Genomic DNA, 15,707 nt, shown 5'->3' on the forward strand with positions numbered 1-15,707 from the left:
AAAATGTGAGGGATTAATCATAGTTCTCTCAAATCACAGGAGATAATAACCAAATTCAAGCAAGCATAGGCCATGATAGCTGTGCCTACTGCCTGTGACTGATGAACAGAGGTTGGAAGAAACCCTCAAGTGTAAAACATTCTTGTTACTAAAATAATACAATGTGAAAACAATTGATATTTTAGAAGCAATGGTGTATGGTATTAAATAAAAATCACTGTTGAATATAAAAAAAATTGAGCTCTAATTAATGGCATATAGGTGTATACACACATTATTCTTTTACTCTTCAATCTTTTTTTATTTGTTCTTTTTAGTTATGCATGACAGTATAATCCATTTTGACATAATTATAAAAGTATGGAGTATATCTTGTTCTAATTCGGTCCCCGGTACCTCTCCTTCCCTTCCTTCCTCCCAGATCCTGCTTCCTTCCCTCTCTTGAGCATTCTGCCATTTACCCATAGTTCTTTTTTTTTTTTTTTTTTAAGTTATTTTCTTGTGGGTGTAATGATGGGGAGATTCATGTTTATATATGTACCTAGGAAAGTTATGGCAGATTCATTCCACTATCTTGCCTTTTCCCATCCTCCCTCTTCATTTCCCTTTGTCTACTCTACTGAACTTCTACTTTAAAATTCTAACACAGAAAAGCCATTTTCATAATCCCTGGATTATTGTTACATAAACTTACCTGCATTTTAAAAGATATTTTAGATGTCTTAACTATATTTTATTGAAAAAATTACCACCAAATTTGAATAGTTACGGTCATAAAAATTATAAAAACTTCATTATTTCAAGTGCTTTCCTACATGTACTTAAAAATAACCATCAGCTGAAAGTGGTAACACATACCTGTAGTCCCTTTTTCTTGAGAGAATGAGGCGAGAGAATCACTGAAGCATAAGCTGGGCCACATAAAGACCCCCATCTCAAAACAAACAAAACAAAACATCCACTTATTTGTGAAGTTTTGGAAAGTCCTCAATATATTCCATGTGAACTAATGTTTTCCTTGAATCGTTAAAAAGTGCTTTGTCAACTTTGAAAATTCGCAACTATTAAGTACAGATAAATGACACCTAACCGAATGTTTATTTTTCTTCTCTCTGTGTTAGGTCCCCTCAGCAGTGTTTTGGTGAATAAATATGGCAGCCGACCAGTGGTGATAGTAGGGGGTTTACTATGCTGTTTGGGAATGGTCTTGGCTTCTTTCAGCACCAGTGTAGTAGAGCTTTACCTCACTGTGGGCTTCATTGGAGGTAAGGAAGATTTTGTTTTTAGCTTAATTTCTTAACACTTCTGTTGTTTGCAAAGTTCTGTAAAAAGGATGAACAACAAAAGTCCTTATTTTTTTTAAATTTACTTTTTCAAACAATACTATTTGAATATTTTTATCTGACAGTGCATTTAACTACTTATTAGCTTACATGGGCCATTTTATTTCAAGAAATGAGAAAAAAAGTTATGGTACACGTTACTATTGTAAAATTTAACTATTTATTAAATTTAACATTTAGTTACTAACCAACAAATGGCTTTGGGTTATTTTTACGTCGCTTTTTACCCTTCAGACAGTTGAGATGGGACTGAGAAACAGACTTTCTGCTACAAATAAATGTTCTATTTTTTTTTAATTATTTTTTTGTTTTTAATATTTGGAGTATTTTACTTACCACTGATTATATGGTAAAACTTGTGTCAAAGAGGTATTTTCTGGATGCACTGATTTAACTTCAACAATAAAACGATTGCTGTCTGATTTCTGATTATTAGTAGACCTCTTCAGCCCTGTCCTTTCTTTTCCTCACTCAAATGAACTTGTTTAAAAGTTCAGTAGGGCACTTTGCCACAACACACAAATGCCAAATGACACACTGTCCTTTGCTTATCATGGTGTCTCATACAGAATATCTATTGGCTCTAACGCTCTAGAAATTGTATACTTAAAAGCACCATTTTATATGTCTGAACATAAATTATATTTAAAAATCTACAAAATTTTAAGAAAAAATGGATTTCAATATATTAAAGAGGCTGAATCTTCTCTAATACTTAGAGAAAAAAAAGTAAACATTTTTCTTTGTTATAGTGATCTGAGATCAATCTAACCCACAGTCATGTATCATTTGGTGAGAAAAACAGGTATATTAAAGAATGTAAAAATCCTTCTCTTTGCAGCCTATACACTTTCCTGGAACTTTCTGGATATGGGAAAAAGTCAGGATGGACCTACAAGTGGACATACTTAGAGATAGGATGATTATGATCATCCTGTCTCAGAAATACCAGTTGCACTATTATTATTCTAATGCATAATCTCATTCCTTTGGACCTCCAAGGCTTTGGTGCTTCTGGAGCTGATGCTATATACATCTATGTGGGTTTTACCTTGTCGTTATCAGCCAGTTGGTTTCTGACTTTGATTTATAGAAAGCATACAGTTCTAACTTTGAAATTTGACTCAGCACATACAAGATGTGTGATCAGAGGTAAATTAGCCTCCTTATCCTCAATCTAAAACAGGGCTAATAGTTACTTTCCCAGGGAGTTGTTGAACAATTAATGTGCAAGATGAATACTTTGTACTTTACAGAGTACTCGGCATGTTGTTATTTATAAATAAATAGCAAATAATAGTAATTACAATGTCATTTGTGCCATGTCATGAAAGTCCTAGAACTTGATTTTGGCAAAACGCTTTTCTCATTATTGAGTGTGTGAAAGCTCAGGAAGTCTGTTTCCTTCAGCAGTGGCAAACAGGTAAGTTGCAAGTTGCAGGATCAGATTTAGATCAATCAATTTAAAGTCTTGTGTTCACTGTACCATGCCAGAATGGGAAATTGTCAACTTGGGATAAGAGCTAATGACAAAAGTTCCAGGTGACAGAATGGGGGGCAAATGACATAAGATAAAGAAACTTTGAAACACAATATGTGGATTTTAGCTTAGGTTCTTCCACTTACAAGCTACTTGATCATAGGCAGGTTAGTTTTATTATTTATAAGTTGGATATTATTACACTTACTCTACAGATCTTACAGGTAGAGTTAGAGATCATGCTGTTCTGTTATTTTCCAAAGCATGTTCTTGGTTCCTTCCTGAACTTTTAGAGACCCTTCTACTCATATAAAATGTGTATTTGAAAAAGTTGGAGTAAATATTTGTACTTAGACCTTTAGGTGTCAGAACTTAACATACTTAACCAATTTACAATACTGTTTCAATTTAGGTAAACTGTAAACCTCTCTAGCCCCTAAAACTAACAGAATAATGCCTAGTTAAGGAGGGAAAGAGGTGCTTCATATGAATCAATTTTATGCACTTTCAAAAGTACCTTAATCATTACTCATGCTAAATATTACTTCAGTGGACCACAAAAGGTAATTCACTTCTCAAAGACACTATTCACACTGCCAAGGAATTCCCTAGACTATGGGAACTTTAGCTTATAGAAAAAAATCAGTTTATATCCCTGAAATAAAAATATATTTCAAGTCAAACAAAACAAAACAAAAACTTCCTTTTTAGTTAGTACTTGTGCATCTCTATACATTAAATTTGGACTGTGAGGAATATAAAGAATGAAATTAATGACATAAGTTTATTACTCTTTTATTATTTGCATAGTATTCAAAGAAATATCTGTGGGGAAATGAAAGATTGTTACAAATGACGAGCATTTTAATCTGTCCACATTTCTTCAAAGCTGAAAAGAAAGTCTTCTCATTTTTAAATTTCACTCTTGTTCACACAGAAGAAATCTACATATTTGCAAATAAATATTAAGGAGAAGGTGTTAATTCATCTGTGGAATTAAATGATTTTAATTAAGAACTAAATTTTGTCCTCCTTTCCACCCATCTGTGATTTTTTGTACATAGCTAGTTCTTGGTTGTATATCTGTGCTTTAAGATAACATGAAACCATCATATGGAATGTCCAGTTATGAGAACATTTTTAGGTTTGTACAATTACATTTATACTTATAATCCTCAAAAAATTACTACCTGCTGCTGCATTTTTAGTTCTCCTTCCCCACTTGAATGTGCCTTCCAAAGAATAATTTCTTAAGTGAACGTTGTAATGTGTTTGTGTTTTCTTTTTTCCCTTTCTTTTCTTCAGGTTTAGGTTTAGCCTTCAACCTTCAACCGGCCTTAACAATAATTGGCAAGTACTTCTATAAGAAACGACCCATAGCGAATGGATTGGCCATGGCAGGGAGTCCTGTTTTCTTAAGTACATTGGCCCCTTTCAATCAGTACCTTTTTAATTCTTACGGCTGGAAAGGAAGCTTCTTGATTTTAGGAGGTATATTTTTGAATGCCTGCGTGGCTGGGGCCCTCATGAGACCCCTTGGACCCAAACAAACTCCTTCTCAGTCTAAAATTCAGATTGGTATAAGAGCAGAAGACACAGAGTCAAAGAAAATGCAACAGAAGAAATCAACATGGAATAAAATTAATAAATATTTAGATTTCTCCCTTTTTAAGCATAGAGGATTTCTGATCTACCTTTCTGGAAACGTCATCATGTTTCTGGGTTTTTTTGCCCCTATCATCTTCTTGGCTCCCTATGCTAAAGACAGGGGCATAGATGAGTATTCTGCAGCTTTCTTGCTGTCTGTTATGGCTTTTGTCGACATGTTTGCTAGGCCTTGTGGAGGATTAATTGCAAACTCCAAACTTATTCGCCCCCGAATCCAGTACTTCTTCAGTTTTGCAGTCATGTTTACTGGAGTGTGTCATCTCTTGTGCCCCCTGGCACAGAGCTACACCAGCCTGGTAGTATATGCTGTATTTTTTGGCTATGGATTTGGGAGTGTTAGCAGTGTCCTCTTTGAAACTCTCATGGACCTTGTTGGTGCTCCAAGGTTTTCCAGTGCTGTGGGACTTGTCACCATTGTGGAGTGCGGCCCAGTTCTTCTTGGCCCTCCTATTGCTGGTAAGAATATTTTTCATCAAGGAAAGCAAAAAGAATTATGCTAATGTTCACTTACTGAGACTTTCTTTACAGTGAATAATGTGCTTCAAATAATTCTAATTGCCTAGCAGACTGTAGAGAGATTAATTTTATGTTTTATTACATATTTTAAAATTTCATAATTAGTTTGATTTTATACCTAACTCTGTTTCAGAGCCTGGACCTATGAACTTAAGAACTTAAGTTAGATTGGTAATTAGTAGTAGAATTTTGAGAACTTTTATCCCTACTAGTTGTTATCTTGTGCTTTTAAGAATATAAAACAAAAATAAAATGAGACTATGTTATTACTGAACAGATTTCTGTTCTGCATATACGCAAATGAGTTCAAAATGTAAAATCTTGTCCTGAAAAATTCAGAATCTATATTTTTAGTATGTTAGTTATACTTATTTGTAAATCATTGCCCGCTAGGGAAGCCATAAACTTATATCACTAATATATAATACAGGGATAAAGAAAAATTCATTCAAAGTTGTTCTTTTCACCAGATAGTTCATGTTTCATATTTACAGTTGATAAGAGTTACATTTAGATTTTAAGATTTGAAATATTTTTAAAGGTGTCTACAAAAGTGTCTATGCTAAATTAACTCAGTAAAGAAACCAATAAAAGTTTAGTGCACTACCAATGAAATTGAGAAACTGGTCTGCTACTTTAAAAAAAGAGAGAAAAACAAAGAAAGATAAAATACTCATCACAAAAGTATTAGATTTTTGTTGAACTTTCTTGTGAATATGTTGTGGCTTCTTTTTGAAATACAGTTAAGAGCATTTTTAAAAGGAAATTATATTTAGATTCAGTTATACTATCTGAATCCATGATAAAGACACATGCATAATTACATTTTGACCTCAAGACTTGTCCAGTTTTAGATTTTAAATGTCGTTAATATAAAATTCTTTTTTGTGAGACAGTCGTTTCCAGCAACTGTGTGTTATTTTGGTCACTGTTAAGCTTAGATTCTTGGCCTGCCCCCTAGTGCACAGTCAGGCTAAATGCAAGTTTTCCCATGTATTCAGTCTTGTTAAACTGCTTTCTGTGTGTCATCAAAGAACCATTTGAAAGTGGAGACATAGGTGTCTAATTTGTCACTCTTGATGCCATCATTAACTTTTGTCTTTCACTTTTTCACTTGGTTAGGAGGGCATCGAAGCTGTAAGACATTAGTGGTGTAGTTGTTGGCTTTTCCTATCCTCTACTATTTAGTGCAGATTTTAGGTGGTACTTTTTTCAATGTGGATATGACATGATATCCAAACAATTGTTAAAAAAAAAGAATGAAAGTCATTAGGTCCCATTATTTGTCAGCCAGCAGATTTTATAAAACAAAATACAACTGGCCTATCTTTTCATATGAAATTGTTCTGACCAAAATGAGTTTTAGAGCTTATGCATTAGCAATGAAATTCTAACTCTTAACAGAGAAAAGTTATACATCATGAAAAAAAAAAAAATTAAGATACGGTAGATTGGATCTAAGAATTTTTAAAAAGGAATCTGATCTGGCCACTTATAAATGTGCTGAGAACATGCATCAATATATTTTTAAGTAACCGCGAGTGCCTGCTGCCTTAATATTGGTAAATCATCATGTCACTTGGCACCAATTTTAGTAATGGATCTGGACTCATTGTTGAAGCTCTCAGACTATAGCCTTAGATACCCATATTTTTTTTCATACTGTTTCTGTCTTCTGATACTCCTTCACTCTCAGGTAGGAATCTCCTCTTTAGTATTTGATTACTACTGAAACTTTGGCACATAGTAGGCACACGGTAAATAGTTTTGAATATTATGGTGATTTTTTTCTAACATAATGCTGTTGCTATTAGCTCTGGTAGTAGAGCAATGAAAGGTAGGGAGTGTTTGTTTTTTATTTCTATTTATTTTTTCAGACTGAACTTTATTTTCTATACTCATACAAAACTGAAGTGTTAGTTCTGGAAATCAAATCTGGTTTCCTGGTGCTGAAAAATTTCCAAAACATTTAGAAAGTCTGGTTAATAAATGATGAGGCAAGGGGCCTTATGATTTTGTATTTATAATGACTATTACACAGATAGAAATATTTGACTAAAATTAAAAAGAAAAAACAAAAGTTTTGCATTTTTGTTATGTATGTTATGCTTACTCAAATAAGCTCAGTGCACCATATACCTGATTAAATCAGAGAATTCTATTCAAATAGACAAATATAAGTAACTAAATTTAAAACTGAACTACTGACTAGTTTCTAGTTAAAATGCTAGAGATTCTTGTTAAACAGGTTGTCTTGAAAGGTCTATAGTGGAATCACTTAGAATGCATGTGATAAGTAATATAGCTTTGTACACACTGAATTTGCTGTTAATAATTATTAAGAATTAAATGCCTGCATGAGCAAGAGGCAAAACTAATTACAAGCTGAAAAAATTTTAAGTCAGTAAGCCTTCAGGTTATGTGGTACCAGGCTAGTTTTTCAAGGATCTTAATAATGAAATTGAACAAATGGTTTCTTCCTGATTAATTTGGCCTTGATACTGCCAACTTGGATAAAGTAAAACAAACAAACAAACAAACAAAACTGTAGACTAAAAAATGACAAAAAAATTTGAACAAGAGGTTGCATTAAACCATATTGCAGAGTAATTATAAATATGAAATTCAACCAACCTCAGAGTTCAAATTCTGTCACGTATTGGCCATGTAACCAGAATACTTCATAATAAGGATCAGATGAGATATGACAGGTCAAGTTCTCAACCTAGCGATGAGAATAGGGAACGATTTAGTAAATTTTAAGCCCTATCAAAAATAGTTTGAGAACCTATTAATGCACTAGTATTATAATGCTGTAAGTTTCTGTACCTACTTTTATTAAGCTTATATAGACATCATAATCTAGAATGCTTTTTCTTTCTTAAAGTCTTATTTGAAATTAATTTAAATAAGGGGTTTGTAATTTGGAGAAGAGTTTATTTGAAATTTCTTATCATTTTCTTACTGTTTTATATGCCATCTTAAAACATGTTCTTTGTCTCTTAGGTAAACTGGTGGATGTAACTGGAGATTATAAATACATGTATTTAGCCAGTGGGGCTATTGTGGTAGCCTCAAGTATATGGCTGCTCATTGGTAATGCTATAAACTATAGATTGCTTGCAAAGGAAAGGAAGAAGAATGAAGCAATGAAGAAACAAATGAATACACAGGAGTTCAGAGAATCGGAACCCTTGAGCAATGCTAAACAGGATGAAGTTACTGTCAAAGTCCCAAAAGGAGAGAATGCACCCTCAGAAAGAGAAACTAATATCTAAGAAGAATCACATCTCTGAGTTCAGTGTTATAAATTTACTTAGTTTTCTCCTGTTTTTTAAAGTATTGAAAAGGTTTTAGTTGAAACAAGCAGCCACAGCTAAAAATGGAAATGAGATTTTACACAAGGGCAAATTATAAACTAGTTGACTTAAAAATTTGTTTGGGTGGTTAAGTTTTGAGGTTATGCGTACAAAAAATCCATGCAATGAGTTTATTTCCATAATCGACTCAGAATGTGGTGGTTGAAATACGAATTTTAAAGTCTTCCAGAGGCTTCTAGTCTCCATTTAGAATGAAATTTAGATCTCAAACCCTGATCTAATTAATGAAAAAGAGTATGTTTAATCTCATTAAAAAGTCTCTTCACATTTTATTTTTATTTGATATTAAAATTTAAAATAGATTTGAAGGAAAATTATCTCTCTCCTCACATACACCCACCCAGACATACACACAGACACACACAGACATACACACACAGACACACACACGTGCATAAACATATACTCTCATGTACATACCAACATGAACAGAGTATCTGGAGAACAAAAGAAAATAAATAAATTTGAAAAGGATATTATCGTAGTCATTTACTTATTTTTTAAAGTAAAGAAAATCCATGGAATCAAAAGAAATGTATATTTGCATGCCATTTTACAATGTGGATTTTAAAGATAGGCACATAGATAAAAATGAGGATGGTCTTAATTCAGAAATCTAAGTGACTGCTATAAAATAGCACTTGTGTGTATAGTTTGAGAAAAAAGGACTCCATTTTACACCATTACATCTGTGCATTCTTTCGCTTGATTACTCCACCCGCAGGATTTCTTTGAAGGGGTGCCACTAGTGCCTGGTGCTAGAGAATACAGCCCTCGAGTAATTTTCAAAATTATATAAAAATTATATATATATATGTCAAATTAAAGATCTGAATGACAGCTATCAATGAACTACACCCACTGATTTTAATAGGATTTTAGTTTTTAATTCACACGTTAAGAACCAGGGATTTCTCTTTTAAGGAGGCCTCAATTCAGTTTCACTGTCATACTGAATCAGAATCCTAGCTGACAACCTTATAAATAGACAAAAATCTAATTTTTTCCAACCCTTAGCAGTGATCCAACATTCCTGTCATGTGCAATCCACGTAAGTACAGCTAACTAAGAGTGGGAGGTCATTTTATTCAAACTTCTGAACTCTCTCAACTTCGTCTCTTCCAAAAACCAAAAGCAAAATCAAAGCACAAACAGGCCTTTTCCTCAGCCACTGAAACTGGCTATAGGAATGGCAGCTCTTGAAAATTCTGCCCTCTTACTTATTACACTTATGCTGCCTGTGACTATAACTAGGAAACTATTAAAAAAAGAAAAAAAATAAGTAAATAAAGGCCCCAGAAGTTAGGCTGTGTGGCTTGGAATTGTGAGTATAGTTAATAACATGATAGCAAGAAGCTTGACAGATTGCAGCCCAGGTTAATTCAGCAGTTTGTCATTTTCCTGTGTGAAAACATTTGAGAATCTAAATTCCTCTTTAATTCAGGCACATTTGATAGTTCTGTGCTTTCAGAAGTACAAATATTATAACTAAAATGATAAATATTTATACCTACAAATCTGAAGTTTAATATTCTTATTAATGAAAAGCATTTATAATATTATTATTAAAGTGATATCACCCTTAATATGTCCCCAAAACTTTGTCATTTTTTTTTTATTGCAGTAGAAACAGGTGCTATTCTTATCTTATGAGACTGTACCTGGACATCACTCCTTTGTAAGAATTTGCATTAAAGATTTTATTTTTTAAATTTATGTACGTTTTAAGCATGTGACTCATATATAGAGAGTGATATAAAACACTTTTTTTCATTTCACATTTGCTTTTTTGCTTATGATAGAAGGTTTATATTTTTCAAATATTAAGAAACATGTGCCAAGATCATAGGTAAATAAATCAAGAAAAACATGACAGTATATGACTGTTTTTCATTTAGTTTCACTCAATCTTGATTCTCAAATTAACTAGTTTTATATTGTTAGTGCTTTTGTATTCAACTCTTAAGTCATCCTATGAACTGCAGTGTGGTCACTGTGTAGTATTTCTCCAATCATAAACATTTCCATAAAAATGTCTTGCATTCCCTAAAAATGCACATTTAAACTAATATAGATATCAGACCCCAGGAAGAAATAATTAGCAAAGTAATGATCATGGAGTTTTGGGTCTAAGGGTTATATACTTATCACAGGTTAGTAGAGACTTGGTGTGGGGTGCATTCCACTGCCTTCTCCATAGGAAGAGGCTTATTTGCTAACTGAAGAGTCAAGTCAAACCAATTTACATTGTTTTGCTACTCTTTGGTTGCCTTATGTTATCTCTTCATTTTCAATGTTGTTTATGTTAATTTATTAGAAAAAAGAAAGAAAATTTGCAGATTCAAAGAACGATGTCATAGTCATGCGTGGCAGTGCACATCATGAAGTTATAAATATATGTGCATATTAACCCCCAATGTTTAGAAAATTAGTCCAGAACACCAGTAAAACAGTGATATAAACTGTACTGGATTAAGAACTATTCCAGTACATTATTAAATATTCTCCTTGTTCACTTTTCCTACCCACTTGCAATCTTTGGAAGAATTATTGCAGAATCAAAGCTTGAAAAGAGAATATTGGCCTAGAACTTTCATTAATTATATAGTCATATAAGTGGTGGAAGAAATATATGTAGCTTCTGTGACTGAAAAATAGTGCTGAAAGTGTTTCTTTGCATAAGTAACAATAGATTTTAGGTGTCAAGATATGAAGCAAAGTCATTTACCTCTAAAGTCCCTACTAGACTCTGTTGCCTACCATGAAATTGTAAAGGAGGGTTGTCATAAACCAGAGTACCCAAATAATTCATGATCACTGTCTAAATAATTTGCCATTTGTGTTAACTTAGCATCCCATGTATTTCAGTATTTACCCTTAAATATTTCTTCACAATTTCTGACAAATCATTGGATATGGACTTGTCCTGACCTGTCCCCATCTTCTTTCCTGACCCTTTTTAGATACAACTTGAAAAGGCAGTGGGCAGGTTATGGTACATTTCACATGGGAAAGTATGAATTTTTTCTCCATGTGAAGTCATATGACTCATTGATACTAGTTTGGTACCAAGTTCCAGCTATGTTAGTTGATGGGCCCACAGGCTTCACCTGAACACCAGAAAATAAGTGAAACAATTAGGTTTGATATGTTTAAAAGTGCACTTTAAAATCTTGATATTTCATACATATCCTTCTCTAGTTGTACAAAACGACAAGGATATTTAAAAATAAAGGAAAAGACATGATGTAAGTACATTTTTTATGTAGATGCTGTAGCCTTGATTAATTAGTTGAAAGTTTTTTCATCTAAGACCTTTTTTTTAAAAAAAATTCTATTGTGTAGAATATTTCAGACTTTTAACAAAAGTAAAACAAAATAATAAATGTAAGACAATTTAATAGAAAGGATACAAAGCAAGAAGGAAACAAATATTTATGTACCATATATTTTGCATACATAATGCTTTTTAATGTTCAAGCCAAAGCCATGGTAGAAGTTATTAACCTGATATAATTAATGAGTAGAAACAAAAACAGACATAAAAAGAAGCTAAGAAATTCCCCAAAGTTAAAAAATAGTATGTGACCAAACCAAAATTTAAACCCAGGTTTACCTTAAAGCAGAAAAGTTCCTCCACTACCATGCTGCTTCCAAATAGAAAGTACAGAGGCAAAAATAGATAAAATATAGTTACAAAAGAAATGTAAATCTTATATGATAAATTAGATTTAACTGAATTTATTCAGTGCTCACTAGAGAATATGTTTGCTATAAACAATATTATTTGAAATTGCTTGCTTTTCCTAGCCAATGCAAATTATCCCAAATAATGGTGATGATTGTATAATAGCCATAATTGTTTTAATGTAACTTTTTTCTCATAAAAATACCAACATATTTATATGACTCAGGCATAATATATTTTCCCTGAAGTTGGATTTAGAAGGAGAATGTTATTTACTATGGATAAGGAATTCCTATACTGGTTGCTATTTATTACAATGCAAAAGTGAAAATTATTTAGTATAAAACAATATATTTAGAATTTTAGTGGGTATCCCATTTGTAGGATTATCCCAAGCTGCCAAAAAAAAAAAGTAGCTAAGAGATTCCAAGTATTTAGTTCATCCACACAATGCTTATTCATTTTCTTTATTTAATGCAACTTCCCCAGAACACTCTCATTTTTCAAGTTTCTCTGAACATCTATGTCATCATTCATTTCTCTCTCTACTTGTCCTATAGAGAAAACAAGTGTTGTTTCATCTTCTCCCTCTGGACTCTTGAAGTCCTAAGAATGAGTTTCTCCTACCTCTGTTGAGGGATGTACTTCCAATGCACTGCTTTCTTTATGACCTCATGATGAATCTGGTCCTATCTATGTGGTTTGCAAAAATGGCTGTCCTGAAGCCAACTGTATATACTCATCTTTCCAAATAAGGGAACTCCTGTGACTATAGATCTGAGGTTTCCTGGAGAGTGAACATGCTTATGTTCTAGGGTTTTTTTATTAGTATGAGTTTTCCTTATGCACAATAAATGTATAATTGAATGTAATTTTAAAGAATCTGAAAAAAAATAGTCTTCCTATCTTTGGCACTTACTATCATGAATGTTTTTATTTTTCTTGAAGTGCCTGACAATTTCAAAAACAAAGCTGACTATCACAGCATTGCTCCATTATGTATCATCCTGTAGGCTTTGACATCAGTGATGTCACTAAATCACTGACACATCTTATCAAGTAAATTTCTTACCGTAGTAGTTTACAATACCAAACATCAAAATTATTGAGATGAAAAACTAAGTTTGAGAATCCATTGAAGAGCTGAGATGCCCAAATATCAGTATTTAACTATAATGCTTGCATTATCGAAATCAAGTTTACTTTTGTTGATGCAATTAAAAATGAATAATTTGCTGAGTTCACATCATTTTTTTATAATTCTGATTTTTATAGTCTTGATTTTCTGTTCTTTGATATCAGTTGTTCTTATGCTGTAGATTAGAGCTCATTATAAAGTTCTGCTATGTGATTTAGGTCTTCTCTCTACAACAGCTTTTGCCTCAATTCATGTGTGAACAGATTATGAAAGAATTGCTATAGTTATTTTATGCATGATAATATTTGAAAGTCTGCCTTAAGAGTAAAATTAACATTGGCTTTAGTGGTACATGGAAATTCGTAGACCAAATCACTTCTCCATTCCAACCCCAAGCTGCTTTACATTTTCCCTCCATTCTACTCTTCAATTAGTTTCCTTTTTGTTTTTTATAGTGTTAAGATAACTTTCTTTAACCTTTTAATTTAATCATAGACAGTTTTGGTGTGCAGCTTTTGTTTCTTTGGTGGGCTTGGTTACACATCTATTATTTGCTTGATCTTTATGTTTTTCTATCTTCATCTATACTTCCTTATAAGATAAGCCATATTCAGGAGTAATTAGGTAAACCAGAATTCACTGATCTTAAATTTATTAACATTGCAGAAAATATTTTCTTTTACATGATACAACAGGGGATTTTTTTGTTGTTGTTTGTCTGTTTGTTTTTAATTCAAATGTAATGAAATAAGCTAGAAAAGCTCTGTATGAAAACACTGGTACTGAACACTCTAATAAGACATCATAAGTTGGTAAAATGTTCTGCTCAGAAAAACAAAACGATGGGATTTTCATCTCATGAATTTCTGGATAGAATTTTAAAATAGTCTTTTGATTCAGACTTTCATTATATTTTGTTTTATTTTTGTTTCCTTTTTTATTTTCATATGTATCTACAACAAGTTTTTTTGAGTTAGACCCAATTTATATGTATCTTGTTCATTTACATACAGCATCAAATCTGATGTGCTTCTCCATGGACTTTATTGTTCTAAGGCCTACTTTCTATGTCTAGCTAAAGCGTGAATTTCTGGATTTAGTAAGATAGGACATGTGAAATGAAATATTTATTTTCTGAACATTAGATATAATTGTATTTTGATTTGTATTGTATTTGTTTTTAATATATTTATGTATCAAAATATGTATTTAATTAATTTGTTACATCTTCTCAATCCTTTAATTTTGTTAGGCATCCACAATTTAACAGTAGTAGATGATAGCAGATTAAGGGCTTTGCCTAAATATATACTAATCTTCACAGTTAATGCAGGGTTAGAGGTGGAACCCAGGTCCTTTGACTCCAAAGACATTTTTTCTCTATTGCACTATGTAAGCCTGTTGGAACTGATGACTTTTATAGAGTGAATGAAATATTTTCCTAGAAATACAAAATAAATTCTTTATATTCCATATGAATATATTTCTCCAATCATACTTTGTAAAATCATGTTTCCAGACTTAATTTGAAGAATATTTGCTGATTGTAATAGCAGATAATTCTGGGTAAATCAGAAGTAATAACTATGAGATGAAAGATTTTACACAATACATGTTGTTATAATAATAATAAGTTACTTTAAAATATCAATATTGTGCTAATAGAAATAATATTTCAGTATTCCAGTAATTATTTTTTTGCTTACATCTATATTTTAAAGGTAGCATTCATGCATTTGTTTCCTAAAGCAAAATGCCAGAATATAGAACATAAAAGTTTATTAATTATTAAATTGTATGCCAGAAATTATTGCCATTGTATTACTTGAGGAAACCACCCCTACAATAGTTCTTAACCTAAGAATCTGAAGATAGGTTAAAAAAATAATTAGAATAAGGTCTATCCCAAAAAACTATTGTTTTTAAATGGTTTTCTCACCTAATTACCAACACTAAAATGCACAACAGTTGTTTCGAAGCAGTATAACTACAGTTTGTTTTATACTAGAAATACCATCTACCTCCATCATATCTAGATAGATACCCTTTCTGTTTCATATGCCTCCAGAAAACAATAACAACAACAACAAAAAAATCACTTATACCTAAAGGATTCTTGGAGGAAGAGCAGTGACTTTTTAGAGGTTTGCTCCGGGAAAGTGTAAAAACAATAATCAGGGCTTAATATTTCTTTGCTCCATTCATTGTGTCCCAGTGATATCTTCCATAAAGAAGCAGTCATTGATATGTTTGACTAGATTCAGCCAAACCAACATCCCTTTACTGTTTGCATTGTCCTTGTGATAAGAAGCCATCTCAGTAGTTACAATGTGTGCATGTAATAAATATAAGGCCCCTTCTTTGTAACCAGGACAAAAAAAATGTCATACTTTGCTTATATCTGTCAGATATAGTCATTCCTATGTGGGAGGTGAATGAGCAGGGTCTTTCCAAAAGTTTACTAAAATTGACATATGATTTGAAATTTTCATAT

General features: G+C 32.3%; 1 protein-coding gene across 8 annotated transcripts in view; it reads left to right on the plus strand.

Annotated features, from left to right (window-relative positions):
• SLC16A7 (solute carrier family 16 member 7) overlaps nucleotides 1–14,927 on the plus strand; it is a 201,653-nt gene extending 186,726 nt beyond the window's left edge. For all 8 annotated transcript variants that reach the window (XM_079142801.1, XM_079142803.1, XM_079142805.1 and 5 more), the window contains 3 exons: nucleotides 1,122–1,265; nucleotides 4,129–4,947; nucleotides 8,014–14,927. In XM_079142801.1, coding sequence (XP_078998927.1) covers nucleotides 1,122–1,265; nucleotides 4,129–4,947; nucleotides 8,014–8,285 — 1,235 coding nt within the window. In that variant the 3' untranslated portion in view covers nucleotides 8,286–14,927. The remainder of the gene's footprint in view (nucleotides 1–1,121; nucleotides 1,266–4,128; nucleotides 4,948–8,013) is intronic.
• The last annotated feature ends 780 nt before the right edge of the window (nucleotides 14,928–15,707 follow it).

This window comes from Sciurus vulgaris, assembly GCF_902686455.1.
Source record: "Sciurus vulgaris genome assembly, chromosome: 5".
NCBI lineage: Eukaryota > Metazoa > Chordata > Mammalia > Rodentia > Sciuridae > Sciurus > Sciurus vulgaris.